Below are 17,355 nucleotides of genomic sequence, written 5' to 3'. Positions count from 1 at the left end.
ATAATTTTGAGAAGAGTATATAATTTTGCATAAGAGAAAGTTGTTGAAAATAAACATTTCTAGAAAGTTGCAACATGTAATCAATTCTTCATTCAGCAGTCAGATATTATTGCATATTTAACTTGATGTCAAATGCATACATAGTTATGGTAAATAAGAAAGCAGACTATGAAATGGTTAAAAGTAACCATTTTTAGATAGCAAACGAACCGTATTTTAGATTTAAAAAAGGTACCAATTATTTTCTGTTAAAAAAAGATATTTAAATCTGATAAATATGTAAACATCATCAGATTGTTTTAATATTAAATATTTAAATATTAAGTTTAAATACATCATACATCATTAAGATTAATATTTAAATATCTTATATTAAAAATAATGTTTAAATATATCATAATATAGTTAATATTTAAATACTATCACTGAAAAGAAATTTATATATGGAAAAACTATATAACTTTTCATTTATAGTATTTTCATTTTTTGGCACTTTCTCCCCCTCTTCTCCCCTCCCCTCCCTTATACTGAATTTATTTCTGTAGACATAGAAACGTTTTTAAAAATATCGAAATCAATCGATAACGTCCCGAATTTAGATTTCTATTTGACAAAGAAGGTTCTTAAAAAACCGTTAGCGATTGCTTTTTTAAAAAATAAAACTTTTTATTGCTTTGAAAAAAAAACTTTTTTTAAATGTTAAAAATCCTTAATTATGACATCCCGCACCCCTTTGATCTACAAACTCATTCAACTTCCTAATTAGATGAGGCATCTTATTTGGATCATTTATTGTCATTTAAAATCCTAGTACCTGGAAGACCAAGCTTAGCTCAGCAGCCTTTTTTTTTTTTTTTTTTTTTTGAGAAAATATTTAAATACGAATCACATGATGATGATGTCGTGTCCGCGTTACCATGGGAAGGGGTAGTAGTAGCTTCTGAGGATAAAGACCTCTGAGTACCCGAGGGAGAAGCCTGACTTCTATTTCATATGAAGATGACACACGCACATTCGATTTGCACAATCCCTTTTTGCAGCGGGGGGGGGGCTCTTTTACACACCTCACAGATAGAACACAGGATAAAGAACAATCATGCCCGAACCAGAACTGCAACCCGGAATGCCCAGATCATGGGGAAGACTTGCTACCCCCTAGGGCAGGGCACCGGCAACGAATCACGTACAGATTACATATCAATATTTTTTCAATCTTACCTACATATGAAATATTTGTTTAAATAAAACAAAATCATGAAAGCACATAGGTTACAATTTTATTCGAAATAATCTGCAATATTACATTATTATTATTTGTGTAAAATCGAGTTTTTTCAGGAAAGACATCTTTATAGATAAACTTAAAAAGTAAACTAATAAAATTTGATTAAAATCATTAGAGCCATTTCCGAGATACACGGAATAAATTTATATACAAGAATTGCTCGTTTAAAGATGTAAGATAAAAATGTCTAAGACATTTCAGATATTGTAGAGTTTCTAAGTGATTGTTGCTTAATTACTAAATATTTTCTTCTTCAAATTACTTAAATACTTTCGATGAATTCCAAATTTAAAATTCAGTCATTCGGCTCGAGTTTTAAATACGTCATTGCATGCGAAGGAGTTAAATCTTATTTCAGATATTGTTTCTGAAAGAACTGTTACTACTGTCTGTCACTGAAATAAACTAATGCATGGGTTCGTGAAAAAAAAATTAAATGCTTCATGGAATTAGTAAATCCATATTACATATTTATATTTTTTAACTTTTGAATAAAATGTACATAGCAAAACTCAAACTTGCAACTTGTACAAACAGCAACAAACTTACAACAAAGTTATTGCTGTTGTTGTTACAAACTTACAACAGTAACTTGCAACTTGAGTGAATTCTTTTTAAATAAGCATTGAGTCGATTTTGCACAGTTTGCTTATTTCTAAATATAGAGAAATAAACGCATTTTTTTAGCCGTAAGCAGAGGATACATTCTTTTTTTTATAAATAAAAGTAACATTTTATAAATTGAAAATGTTCTGCAAAACAAAGATTTTTTGGGGGCAGAAAATAAATGCTTAAATATTCTTAAAGTACTTCTTAAACGAATTGTATTTTTTCTTATAAATCTGAATATTACAAATGTATAATTGAATATGTAAATGATATGGTAAAGAATTCAAATATAATTTATTCAAAGAATTTTTACTTTCTTCTTTAATAAAACTCTTAGAATTACTGAGATAGTTAATACAGCAAAAACAACATGCATCTGTCCTTAAAAAAATTGCTTTCTTCCTGAACTTTAGATTGCGCATACACAAAAATAAACATTTTCAATTTATAAAATTTGCATACAAATGCATTTCATTCAGTACAAACAAAAAGATTTTTAAAAAAGGGAAGGCAAAACTTAGAACAAATAATTTCCACTGTAATACTTTGTTACTTAGCACTTTCTAATATTCCATTAAAGTTGGAAACTGAAAAAAAAAACCTCTTTCGAGCAACAACAAAAAAAAAAAAAAATGAAAAGAGAAGAAAGAAATATTCAATTCCTCAACTTCGTATAGTTTACAGACACAATAGTAGACAGAAAACGAAAAGTAAAAAAGAAAACAATTGAATTTTTCAAAAAACCGTTTTCGAGAGTAATTTAAACTGCGTTTTCTATTGCCAAACTCGAAGGCAAAAAAGGAACAAAATAATATCGTTTGCATTCTCCCCCGTCGTGTCGGGAGCATTTTAATCGACCTCGGGTTCTTTGAAGGGACTATTTTCTTCCGCGGGTTCCCATTCTCCGGAAGGATGTAAATTGAATGCGGAAGATTACCGTCCGAATGTGTTCCAGCATGACCCAGTTCGATTATTTGTGATAGCGATTTTTGACTGGTGTTAGACGAACTCTCGAGCTTTCTGTTATCAATCCTTAGAATCAGTTTCGATGGAAAATCAATTTCTCCTTTTTTTTTCCATTCTGGAGGCTCTTTTCTATGGAGGATGATAACAAAAGATCTGGGACATATGTTGCCACTCAAAGAAGTAAATGTTTAATAAAATTTTGTCTGATCTTTGAGGACAATTCAACCCCTAATACATAAACAGTATTAAAAATATTTCTAAATAAATCAAATACACAGTTTGTTTATGCTTGGTCATTTTTCTTGTGAAAGATATAGATGCGGTATTAGTGTTTTTCCTTTTTTAAATCAAATATTATGTTTTATGATATTAAGTCCTCAATCAAACTGCTAATGTGATAAAATTATAATCGATCTATATTAATATACCATTATTCCTTAAATTTAAGACAGATTTATTTCTGGAGGGCGAAAATATTATGTTACTGGAATGGCAATGATTTTGTCAAAAAATATCACAAGGATATTCGTTGAATTAGTTCGTACGCAGCCATGGTTTACATCTATGATTTGAATCATGTATTAAATTAAGCCCTTTTAGCTATTTTTAATTGTAGTAGAGAAAATCATCTAGTTAGATATTAAACATGAATCTGGTGAGTAACACGACAGCCAAGGTGTCAAGAAAAATTCTAATTAATGGTTAGTTTCCATAGTTTAGCACTTTTAAATCCTTTTATTTTATTAGAATTCAATAGTTTTATTAATTTTTTGAGTAATGTATTTTATGAAAACAAATATAAAAAATTTATTTTTGTATTTGTAGATATGCATACCATAAAAACTTTTTGAAATGTACTTTTATTTATGTACATAAACAATTGAATTCTTTTTATTCTTTTATTTTGTATTTTTTAAATCTTTAAATTAGAATTTATTATTATGAATATTTTAATATATTCTTGGAATAATTTTTTCTAGTATTCAAAACTATATCGAAACAATCATTATTAAATCAAAATTTGATTAAATTAATCGATTAAAAATAGAAATTTTAATTAACTGAAAATAGAAATTAAAAGAATATTAGGATATTTTTGTCAGCCATAATATGCAAGTGTACATAATTTCAAAACTCTGATTAGATTTTTGAACTAATAAATCAGAAAATAAATAGAAAAATTGTTTACAAAATACCATCTTTATAAACTAGTTTGAGAACAAATAAATTGCTCAAAAATAATTGGTTGGAGGGTATTTTGCAGAACATGTCTGCTATATCCACAAAATATTGTATATATCTAAAAAGATCTATTTCACATTATAAATGATCAAATTTCTTATATTTCCATATATTTCGCAAATTCAATTCCTTTTTATTGAATGTTTGAATATATGACGAAAATAGGCTAAAAAATATTTTTTTTCTTTTAGATCAACACAAGATTGATATGTTCGTTTGTAAAATGGCAATTTGTTGCTAAAAAAACTTAAATGTTTCTTAAAGAATATTCGTCTTGATAACAATTTATAACAATTAAATATAAAAAAAAGAAAATCTTAAAATCTAATCTAACCCAAAGTATTCTTGAAACAGTGTTCACAGACAGACAAACATAATTCCAAAGACGAGTCTTTTTGAAGTTCAGATATCTGAAAGACAGAAATTCGTGAAAAGTGGGTTATTTTTTTTTTCGATTCCAACTTTGTGCACGAAAAATTAAATATTTTTAATTCGTTTATAGACGAGCATAAAATGTTTCATATAATTAATTTGAAATCGAATTAAAATCCATGAAAAAGTTCAGACTTTTAATCGACAATTTTATTTCATAAATCAAGCTAGAATGTAATATATTTTTTAAATGCTATACAATAAATCCACTATGGTACTTGAAAATATTTTTGATGTATAATCAATTTTGATGAAGATCAGTGCGAAATATACCTTTTTCTACAATATTAAAAAGATTAATATGTATTTTGAAGCAGATGTCTGTTTTGAAATAAGTAATGAAAAATATGTAAATAATATACTACTTTGCTTTTAATGAAAATACAGTTGAAATAAATCGTATGGAATATTATCTCATTAGAGAAAAACCCGTCTGTATCTCCTATTATCCCACATGCCGCACAACAGTTTATATTAAATGATGTATTTGAGTTTTCAACTTAAATTTAACAGGAAACACACCAATTATATATTGGAAAATTTATTGTGGCAGTTTTATGCGAACGTATTCATTTATTATCAATAAAACTGTCTGGGGTATTTTTTCATAGATACGTACTATATTTTCTGAATTATATCTTTTTATATAAATTACATTTCAATTTTATACAAATGTACGAAATATTGGTAAACATGTAATATCGTTTGAAGAATATCCAAAGATTTCATTTTTTTAATGTTTGTATTATTGCATATTTGAACTTCTGACATTTAAAATCTAAAATACTACAAATGTGCAGACAAATATTTTATTTCTCCGAAGAAAAATAAATATTCAGGAATATGCAATTTTTGGAGAATATGAATATAGTCATATTAGATTTCTCAATAAATAGAAAAAAAAAGGCTTTTCATATTGCAATTCTAAAAACCAATTATTTTATTGCAGCATTCTACTTTAGAATAGGTTTATAGAGATTGTCTCTATAACTCATATGTATTAAGCAAATTTAACTACTACTATTTCATTTGAAGGAACTGTAATTATACTGATTTTTCTTAAAGGTTTATCTCCAATTCTTCTATTTGAAGTACTGATTCTTATATATTCTGAAACTTCTAAATATTTATTTTCATCTCCATTCAATCCAAATATTAATATAATTAATAGTCAAAACCAGTTCATGCTGATATTTTGGTTTTTACAAAAAATAATTCTTACTGCTTCATTAACTGTTTTAAAAATATTTAAGCTTTTGAAATTGTTGAAAAGGGTTGAATTCCAAATTTCTGAGGATCATATATTCAAAAACTTCGAAGTAATAAAAATTTTCACTTTCATAAAAATGTTTTATTATGTCTTTTGTACGTATTCGGTCTGATTCTATTTCTTTCGATTAACTGATCTCTACCTTTTGCTGTTTACTATTTAATTGTATCAAAATCGAAGACAATTACCGAATTTAAAATTGTTAAAGTTGCCAAAATTCAATACGATTATATAAAAATGTAATTATAAATAAGGGTTTTACTTTAGTGAACTCTTCTAAACATACGAATTATTTTTGTCTCTTAATTGGATTACAAGTAATAATAATTACCGTTTTAATAATTTTATTTCATTTTTTTTCAAATTAGATTGTTTACGAATCTTAATCAAATCTGAGATGTTGAGGTGCAGTTAATGGTTTCTTTTGCCTTTAACAATATTTACATCGTTTTTTATCGTTCAAACGTATAGCTGGCTACGAATTTCAATTTTTATTGTAAGCGAATGGTTTAACGTTTCGAAAACAATTTTTTAATCATATCATTCATTCCAGTTTTTTTTTCTTTTAGGTATACCGTGGCGGACAACTGACCCCCATGCAGTGGACAGCGGACAACTCATCAGGAGGCTTCACTGACAACCTCACCAATCCCTGGTTGCCCATCAATCCCGAACATTATACTACCAACGTCCAGAACCAGCAAAGTCGTCTCCGAGAATTCGTTCGCATTCTCTCCTTCCGCAAGAACACCCTCAAGAACTACCGAGCTCGCGGTCAGCACGTGGATGTTCTTGATCCCAACATCATAGTTCTGGAGCGTACTCACCACAAACACAAGTCAAAGAGGATCATTTTGGCAGCCAACTTTGGCAACGTATCAGAAGAAAAAGAATTCCCTGAAGCATATGGCAACGTCAAGGTAATCATGACGACAGCGGGACCAACTCGAACCAGAGTGAGGAGTAGAGGCTTCACTCTCAGCCCTGGTGCTGCTTTCGTGGCAGAAGTCACTTTGTTGTATTATCCATCACCGGCCATTCTCAATGATTGACCACTTACTTGAGAAATCTGCAGCAGTTGGATTTGAGTAAAGAAGACACTTTATTGTGAACCCGTTTCCATTTAATCTTGATACAATCGTGCGCAGTTTTTAATCATAAATTGCTAAAAATAGATCTGATGAAACTCTCTGATGAACCATCAACTTATAACGACCAATCATTGCAATCAGACATGGATCTGATTGTTATCAAAGTTCTCTTGTAGGCTTTGGTCAGTTTAACAGTGGTACAATCGATGGATTCATAGCATCCTTGTCGTTTAAGACTAATTTGAACGAACTTAAGGATGATTAACGTGTCTCTAATACTTGCTTCAAATGTGTTATATTTGTATTTGGCCAAATTGTGTGAATTGATTTCTGTGTAATTGAATGCACGCAAAAAACCCAACTCCAACTCTAAAAGCAAAGCGAACAATCACTGAAACAGTTAAAGAATAACTAGTATGTATTGTTCCGAGCATACATTGTTTTCAAGAATTGAAGCAACTCTTAGACTGCAAGTGGAAAAATTGTCTGAAACTTTCATGCATTCATTTCAATCTAATCATCGTACAATCTACTCTAATTTTAACATCAAACAGTTTGTATGAAATTAGAAACAATCGTCTTAGATTCTTCAAGATCATCCTTTTTTGGTCCATCGAGACCAACTTTTTCAGAATTCAAATATGAAAGAAAAACAAATGTAGAAATTTTTGTTATTTCCCGAGTTCTGAAAAATGGAGAGCATTGCGGTGCGTTTTATTTATTTGAGAAGATTCAAAATTGGAATTCTCAATTTTATCATAATACAGTTTAAATAAGTACTAATTGTTTTGGATTAATATATTATGCTTTTTCAAATTGAATAATGCATATAAAAATTTGAGTTCATAATTTTAATTTTGCCGTCAAAAGATGTTGCACATTACAAAATGAAAATCTGTAATCATTTCTAATTTTTAAATATCAGAAAATATATAGAATTACCGAATAACTCTATTACTAGATATTGCCTAATATTGTATCAAGCAATTTTTTCAAAAGTAATTTAAACGTATGAAATTGAACCGTGAAATGCATTTTTAATTTACAGAAATGTTTTTTTTTGTTTTCTCACAAATTATTCGCATTTGCTTAAAACATTAAAATCTACATGATCCTAGAAGAAGTGTTTTTAAATTAAAGAATTTTAAAGTAACTAAATCTCTTCGCCATCTTTCATTTACTGTGAGATCCATAAAATTCTATTTTTTATGAAGGTATAACAAAAATTCCTGCATAAAATGTTCTATTGTTACGATTTTAATTCCAGTTATCAAATAATTTATTTAATTGAATTCTAGTAATAGAACAAATTTTAGTCGAACTAAAGAAAACAATTTAGAGAAACATTCGTAATCAAATGGATAGAAATATCAAATTTTTTGCCAATTCTAGATAAGTTAACAATTTGATAAAAGTTACAGTTGCATCATTCGACTATCGTTTTATTTACTCTAACTCACTTTATATAACATCGCGATGCGTATATTAATGATGCAGTGAAAAATATGCTCAAATATTTCTTTGAACCATTCATTCAAGGACTTAAAATACGAGATATTTTACTAATGATTCCAATATAAATCGTCAATACATTTTTGAAATATATTATACATAAAGCCATTTAATGCGTTTAAACAATACTAGGAAATCTATATGTGATCAGGGCTGTTTAACTGTTAAAAAACATAATATCTTTAACCTCTGTTTCTTATTAATCTGTTTAGACAATAAGAAAAGTCAATAATACAACGAAACTAATAAATGGAAAAAGAAATGTCTGCTGAGATTTAACATCAAATCAGAATGAGTTTTGTGCCAAGCATATTCCCTTATTTTGTTTTCAGTGAGTACAAAATTGACTTCCCATAGTATCTGTCATCGAATTTTTTTTAATGATTTAGTGAGTGTCTTTTTTTTTTCGAACTTCTTTTAATCCAAGTTGTTTTGCTATAAATTGAGTCTCTAAACGAAAGAAAAATTATCCTCTCATATCTCAAATTTTAAAAAAATTAAAAACGCAATTTTGTTCACATTTATCTTAGCATTCATTTTACCAGAGAATTAAGTAGAAAAAATGATGGCATACTTCCTCAAATACACAAGGTAAGCTCAAAAATTAATAAATAAAGTGGCACAAATTATCATCATCAAAATGAAACATAAAATTAGAAAGTCTTTTTGTTCTCAAGTGCGATATCCATGAAAATATCAGCATTATCTGTTTAAATCCCTACCATTATTTTCCTTGTGGTAATATAATGTCTGTGAATATATAAAAAAGATAAATTTATGAATACGAATTTATTTCTAAGTCAAAGTCATCAAGAGTAAAGAGATGACAGTTGCACTATGACTCGCAGCAAAGCGTTTTTATTTTCCCCGTCATCATTGGTGAAATATCCATTTTGCTATACAATAAAATATCTACGGAATTTTATCAGCTTATGCAAGAAAGTAATTTATACAGAGTGTATCGAATTACTCATGAATGATCGTCAAGTGATATTGATCGCGAGATTCGTATGGATGCTAAATTTTCTCTATGGATGATTTTTGCACAAAAACATAACTAAAAGGCTACAAACTTGGCATTTGAAAACATTTCCAGAGTACACAAACGATTGTCTAAAACAAATATAACAATCAAAAAGAAAAAGAAAATAATTGTATAAAAGTTTTTCATACTCTACGCCGATCATGTTAGTAATTATATTATCTGTTCTTTATTATTATTATGACTTGAAAACTTCTTCGAAAATGTGCCAAACTTTAACTAAGGGTGCAAACATATCTTAACGTTTATAGCAAAAATAAATATTTCTTTTCCTTCAAACACAGATGTTTGTATTATATATTAGTGAAGTTTCCATAGACTAATATTTACTCAGTTATTCTTAATTCAATAATTTTGATTTTTCTTACGCATTGGAGTTATATAACCGTTAAATCAGGATCTTTTAAATTCTTATTTTCATTAGCACAAGATATTGTAAGATATTTATGTGACGTTGTTTAATATTCTAGATATTGGCCAATATCGTAACAAAGTTTTAGTGCATTTTGTGCCAATAGTATTCGCTCATTTATGAATGAAGAAAATTTTGTAACTCCATTTTCCATCCAAAATATTTTATCTCATCCTCAAATTTAAATGAAATATATGGTAAAATATAGAATTTAATTATTTCTATGAGAAAACGCTTATCTACAATAATTATTTGCTTATATTTAATAATTTTTTTGAAGAACAAACAGATGTTCTGAATCACTCTTGCTTATAAATATCGAGAATAGAAGAAAGTCAAAGAAGCCCCCAAGTCAAAATATTTACGATTCGATTATTCAAATTCATTCATTCAATCAATAATTACAAATTTAAAGAGTTTTCTTTTAAAAGGATTCAGATTATAGTGTAAATTTTATAAAGCTCTTCAAAATAGATTCAAATTTTATCCTCGCTTGTTCGTTTGAAATTCAATTTGTTTTGATACCTGTACCTTCGTAAACATTTTTTTTTTCTTCCTTTTTCAATTTTTTTAATAAAATATACATAATAATAAGGTCATTGTTGTGATGTTTCACACTATATAAAATTGATATCACAGTAAATTTTCAAGAAAAAACTTTTTTTTCTAATATCAACTTCATTTATGTTACTGGTTTTGGAGTCAAATAAAATTTCATGCATAAGTTATATTTTTAAAAAATTGAATGCCATGAATAGTTAGCTAAATCAATATATAAACATTGACTTTAATTGACTTTTATGGGGATATAAAAGGATTCTAAAATGCAAACAAATAAAATTCTTAAAATTGGGAATTAATTTTATATATTTCTTGCTTGACGTAATCGAGGAAAAAAGGAAATAACCGTAGTAGAAAAATGCACATTATCTTTAAAAAATCTCTTTTTAAAAGAAATGATTTTCTTTTTCATTACATGAGTCTCTAAAATTTTTCTTTTCATCTATCGGATTCATATATATGCGGTTTTATATGCGTAATTTATTTTAATATTTAATAATACCGATATTCAAATAATTTTGAATTTAACTTAAAAATAAAAATAACGTTTTTTTTTTTTTTTTTTGGAAAATTATAGATAATTCTATTCAAACTCTTAAGACTAATTAAAATTGTTTTCATAGTTTAATTAGAACTAATTTCAGCAAAAGACGTTTTGCTAAATGTCATATCAGTGTTTTCAAAATCATTGAAAAGAAACTGCATAAATTCCAGTATGGAATTTAAAATGACGGCATATATAATATAAAGAGTTAAAGGGTTTTTTTTAAATCCTTTAGATTAATTACAATGTGATTGTATTGTTTCTAATATTATTTCATTCTAAAATGGATTCATTACTGGTTTTTTTGGTTCATTTTTAATGTATATGTGTAAATAAATGTATGAATACTGCGCATCAATTGGACATTTCATCAAGAGTTCTTTATGTGCACATTCTGTTCATGTACCTATGAATAAAATATGTAGAAAAAAAATGTGTGCTTTATATTCACACGCAATGCTAAATAGCAAGCAATATTGACAAGACAAACAAGCTTAAATAAAAGTAGCTAGCGCCATCTGTTGTGGCTTAGAAAAAATATTTACTAAATTCGTAGCAATGCTTGATATTTTTACACTTCTCGTTTGTTTGTTTAAACGTTATTTGAAAAACTTTTTCATGTTAACTCTGCTTAAGCATATTGATAATAAAAATTTAAAATAAGATGTTATTACTTAAAATTTACTTTATTAAAAACTCGTCAAATATTTTAAGTATAAATTTGTAAAACTATCAAACTATGTAAATTTTTTTTCTTATTCAAACACTTACTTGGTGAGGAAAACACAAAAACTATTATACTCGTATTAAAAATAATTGAAACATTATAAAATACCGCATATTATTATGACTCAAAGTATTCTCGATAGTAATTTGACACGTAACATGAAAATAAAAAAATACGATACTAAAAATGTAATGATCGATTTCGATTTAAGAAATCAATGAAATCATTTTTTTATCAAAAATAAATTATATTTTAAAAAATTTAAATCATAGGAAGGAACATTGAATGAAAATTCATATTTTACCTATTTTGACAAATTCCGATGCCGAAAAACAATATAATATCATCAGTCCAATGAAATGAAAGTAATTTTAGAACTAAGAAATACAGAAAAAATCTGGAATATACAAAAAAAAGTGAAATGTTCGCCACCCATTAATAAATATTTGGTTTTTAAAACTTTCTTATGATTAAGTGGTCATATGTGATACTACATATGAAAAAAATCTGAAATATTCGTTCATGGTTATCGATAATTCAATTGTCTCTTTCTCTATAAGATGTGGTAATTGAAATAGGTCATGTCGCTTTCTAAGGGGCAAAATTTTGAATTTTACGGAGGAAATGAAATATAATTTCATACTTTAAGACAAACCCAATTATTTAATTTACAGCAAAAGTTTTGGAGCCATTTTTTTTAATTTTAAAATTGAATAGAAGCGTTGATTCAATGCATCAACGACATATATTTTGAAATATATGAGTTCATTGCATGCCCAAAAAATTATTTTAGAACATATACGGATTTTCAATTATTGATAGATATAAAATAATGGGAGAAAATAAAATAAAATTTCAAAATTATACCTTCGAAATACACCAAGATACTACTTGAAGATAGCTATTAAACTCATATTAATTGGTAAAACAATTTTAAAACTTTGCTATCGTATAGTTCCGAGAATATTGTAGAACTGCTACTTTTTAATATTTTGGATGAACATTTAAAATTATTTAATATATCTTATATCTAGTAACAATAAATTTAAATAATGAAAAGTATGTTAGATAAATTTCCGTTTCTTACATTTTTCTTTTCTACCTAGACAAAATTTCATGGCAATTTGTAGATTTAATAACATTTATTGTACTTTCACATAATGAAATGAAGCCAAGTTAAATCAAAAGTTGCAGTGCAAATTCTTTATTTGTGATTCAAGCAGCTCACATTATTTTATTCCAATCTTATATACATGCATTATTGTAATGCAAGTTTTAGAACTTAAATAAGTTTCAGATCAAAAAAGGGCTATGTTATAAATATCTACTTTTTTAAATATTTGAGCAACAAATATACTTCAAGTATATAAATATACTACAAGGATACGTCATTAGAAATGATGTATTGATACTGCGAACTCCACAAAGGTTATTACATAAGAAAAAATTAAGCAGAAGTTTCGTTCACTTATTAGAATAACACATGACCGATAAAAGGTTCTAACCAAGAAAACAAGTTTTAGTTCATCTTAAATTTATATTAAATATATATAAAAATTGTTTATAAGTATCAAATGAAAAATAATCGATCAAATACTATTTCAATGATAGATTCATAACTAATATTACCTTTAAAAAGAATTCAGGTCAAGAATTTTCATACATTAATTCTAAAAATTTACTACCATATATCAGGCTTTCTAATTCTGCTTTTTTTAAAGAAAAATATTGGCTCTCACTTCTGGGAATTGAATATAGTCTACATGCAAATCAAATTTTAAAAAGTGCTGACATTAACAAAACTTTTAATGTCAGTTGCATTCGAAAATCGTTTGTCAGGGCGATTACTTTTTTTGACAGTTTTATTTTCTGGGAATGGGAATAGAAAATTCAGTTTTAATATAATTTAGTTTGTTCAGCATATTTGTGTTTTCTTTATATAATTATAATCTTCAATTACGAAAATTGCTTACTTTATATTATATGTAATGTAGTTTCCTATTTTACATTATATTTTATAAGTCTTTAAGATAAGGAGATAAATCGCAAGAAATTCATGACTCAAATTGTAAAATAATTCATCATTGAGGTTTCAAATTAATACAGAAAAAGTTATAATGCATGTGTACTTTCAGTGAAGAAAATGGCTTTTGTAGAAATATTAGCGTTTGCCTGTTATTTGAAAACATATTTACTTCAATTTAAAACATAACAAAGAGACGAAAAGGGCACTAAAACCAAAATAAAAAAACTTTATAAGTTGGTTTTAATATTAGATTTCAGAAATCGACATTTTTAAAATTCAAATATCAAATTATAAACATAAATGCATGTTTAGTCACAATATAAATATTAAGCCATTTGAATTCTTTAATTATTTCATCTTTCTCACGGCTTTTGCCCCACAAATTTAAAAAAAAAGTGTGAAAAGAATCAATACAATTAACACATTTAGAGACTTGTTTTTAAAATCAGAACACAGGTTTCCATATATTTTATCGATTCAAAGAAGCAAGTAATTAAAAACAAACAAGTAACACACAAAACTTTCAGGCATTCATCATACCCTGAGTGAGAAAAAGAATTAAAGAACATGCAATCCGTTCGATTCCTTGGCATCGATAAAACTAATTTATTTAATCTAGCAAAAGACGTGAAAATCGATCTTTGACGCGGAACACACAGACCGACAGAAGAAAGGAGGGGATGCCAAAGAACATGAAACCGATACCCTTTCTTCTGTCTCCATAATTACTTTTTCCCCCTTTCCTTTCGAAACATATATTCTTTCACCTATTTCGGTTCTTGGGAGAGAGTAAAATTCCTTTACCGGATTTTGGTAGTTATGCTAATATATAATGCTCGCAAAGTGGTCTCATCACATTTTATTATCTTTGAGTACATAGAATGATGGACTTCAACGTGTAGCTGTAGATATATTAAAAATATTTTCGGTTTCCATGAGAATATTCATAAGGTTTTGCTAAAATCCTACCTAGCATTCAGTGCAGAAAGGATTTTTAATTCTTATCCGTGCATGTTTCCTTCATTTTCTATAAAATAAAAATCTATTGAATAAATTGGATATTTCCGATTTGAAGTTAGTAGTAAGCTGGGTCTGTTGAGGTCCTAGAGGAAGTTGATTAACAATTTAATTCCTAGAGGCGAAATATTTTTTTCTCAGTTACATTCCCACGTCTTTATAAGTTGAAAAACAATTTTCACAGTATTGTGGTGAAAGCTTATAAGCCAGTTAACAGCTATGCTGCTTTTGTATTGTGGTCGTGTTACTCGCCTGCAAACCACAAGATACCAGGTTCTATCTTCGCTCATTCCAATTCCCCACAATATTTATATATGCTGCAATTGCTAAACTCCAAGCATCTTCGTACAGTTGAATAATTTATGTAGAAACTATTCGCACTAAGCTTTGTAGTTTTATAGAATGGCCAAAAGGTTGCCTAAACAAACTGTTGTTATCCTTGGACATAACAGCACTGGCAAATGGGTAATAAAATTTCCAATATTTTCAAACATTTCCCACGGTTTTCCAATCATAAACAGAGATACAGTCGGTGTCCAAAACATTTTAATTTCTAATCGTCTAATTCTAATTATCCTTCGTCTTTTCTCAAATATATCAATATGCATCTGATATAAGTATTGAACCTCCAAATCACAAACACCGCAATAAACTATCACCAAGAGTCAGAAAGGTAAGCTTATTTCATTCTGTTTGAATATGTATAGGCTATACTATTGTTGCGATTTCGGTTATTGCGAGGACCGAATTCGCAACGTTTGGGTTAGTAGCCGAGTAACATGACCACTAGTCAAAAGTAATTACTCGTGTCCCGTAGCGGTTATCTGGCTTATAAATCTTCACCACATTATCCATATTTCCCTCTATACGAATCTACCATTAAGTGTAAATTTTGTTTGATATTACATTTCTCTTATTATACTATAATGAATCTATAGATGTGATATGTAGTATTTCAAATGGAAAACGGTAGAATGAGCAATTTTCTGATGATGTTGACTTGAATGGATGGCATGATGATTGGATAATCTGCTGCTTGTACACATTGTATAGTGTCCCTCTCAAATAGCCTGGTGTTAGTGGTGCCTGTGCTTCTAGATCGGATGGCGTCGCTTTGCTCGACCATACCTCTGTTTCAGATGGCCTTTGGCTGGGACGAAGTTGATTTCTGTATATACAGACTTTCCACAGAGTCGAGTTTCGACGTCACCGCACCAATGTGGAATTAAGGGCAAGAGTCTTAAATATATATTGTAATGTTCTAATATGCGAGTAGATTTATCGACTTCAGGAGTGGCAACTTTCTGTTCAGGAGTTGTTCATCGTGATAATGCAATTATTCGCCTGGTCTGATAAATATTTCTTACTTCAAAAATTAAATAAATATATTGAAATAGAAATTTCAAACCTTTACACAATTGTTTCCCTTTTAACTGATTGTCCTATCTATGAATCTGACCAATTTTTCGTACCAATTGTCCCTCGTTCATTCAAATTCGAAGAAGCGACATAAGTTATCTTGTTCACTCGTTAACAAGCAATCTGTATATTTCTTTCTCTTTTAGTAATAAAGCTCAATGTATGGGCATAATTTGATGTTTTCCAAGACAGACCGTTAGATCAAGAAATACTAAATTTGAACAGATGTACTTTGGAAAGCGGCAATGTGCATTTTGGAGCGATATATTTAATTAAAATTTCAACTACAAAAATTAAAATTTGATGTTATTCCATGGTAATGCCTCGAAATATCACAGAATGCAGATTTTTCCTACCGTTTTAAAATTTTTAAAAAAAATTATCATTTATACTAATTTAATATTCAAGCAATTTTCCCCCCCCCCCGAATTTTGGAAATTTAAAAAAGGTTGTTTTTGACTAGTTTTCGAATAAAAGATTGCATTACTTTAATGAAACAATAAAATTTAATTTCAAATATTTAATTGCGGTATTTTTTTAGTGTTAAAAGTTTAAGAAAACATTCTGTTTAGTATATGTTTAGGTCATTTCCGGTCAACTATTATACAAAAGATAAATCAGAAGATAATAAAGAAATAATACAAACTCCTCGAAAAGCAGTGTCCTTTTAAATGTTACGTAAATGGAGACGGAAAAAAAAAACTTTATACAATATCAAATTCAAATCATCAAAATCCTGGCAAAATGTTTTTGAAACCAGATTTAAATTAAAGAACCAGAATGTATAAAACATGCATAAATACACTTTTTTCCTTTATATGTCAATTGTTAGTAAATATGACCATTAATGGGAAATGAAATTCTAAAGTGATATTAGCTTTGAGGAATTAAATTTAAGAAAAGCATATATCTCGATAATATATTCATTTTATAAAATTCCGAGGTCACAGGTGAAATCGCAGATTGTGCAAGAAGAGCCATTTTAAATCCGAAATGGTAGTACATTAATAACCATTGCAGTCTATGATTTTCAATACAAGTACGCAAATACTTTTGTATCACGTCGTACAAGTATAGCATGTCAATATGTGGTACAAAGTTCTATTGCATCTGGTCACTAATTCGGCAATGGTGTTTTACTGGTTGTATAACACCATTGGATAAAAAGCTGGTGTTCTTGCTGGGTCAAACCAGAAATCG

At 28.1% G+C, this 17,355-nt stretch overlaps 1 protein-coding gene across 2 annotated transcripts in view; it reads left to right on the top strand.

Annotated features, from left to right (window-relative positions):
• Window positions 1–10,892, top strand: part of LOC129985124 (alpha-glucosidase-like) — a 624,230-nt gene extending 613,338 nt beyond the window's left edge. For both annotated transcript variants that reach the window (XM_056095042.1, XM_056095043.1), the window contains one exon: window positions 6,374–10,892. In XM_056095042.1, the coding sequence (XP_055951017.1) occupies window positions 6,374–6,856 (483 nt within the window). In that variant the 3' untranslated portion in view covers window positions 6,857–10,892. The remainder of the gene's footprint in view (window positions 1–6,373) is intronic.
• Window positions 10,893–17,355: the final 6,463 nt, after the last annotated feature.

This window comes from Argiope bruennichi, chromosome 9 (genome assembly GCF_947563725.1).
Source record: "Argiope bruennichi chromosome 9, qqArgBrue1.1, whole genome shotgun sequence".
Lineage (NCBI taxonomy): Eukaryota > Metazoa > Arthropoda > Arachnida > Araneae > Araneidae > Argiope > Argiope bruennichi.
Note: the sequence above shows the minus strand (reverse complement) of the source record. Positions and strands in the feature narration are given on the sequence as shown.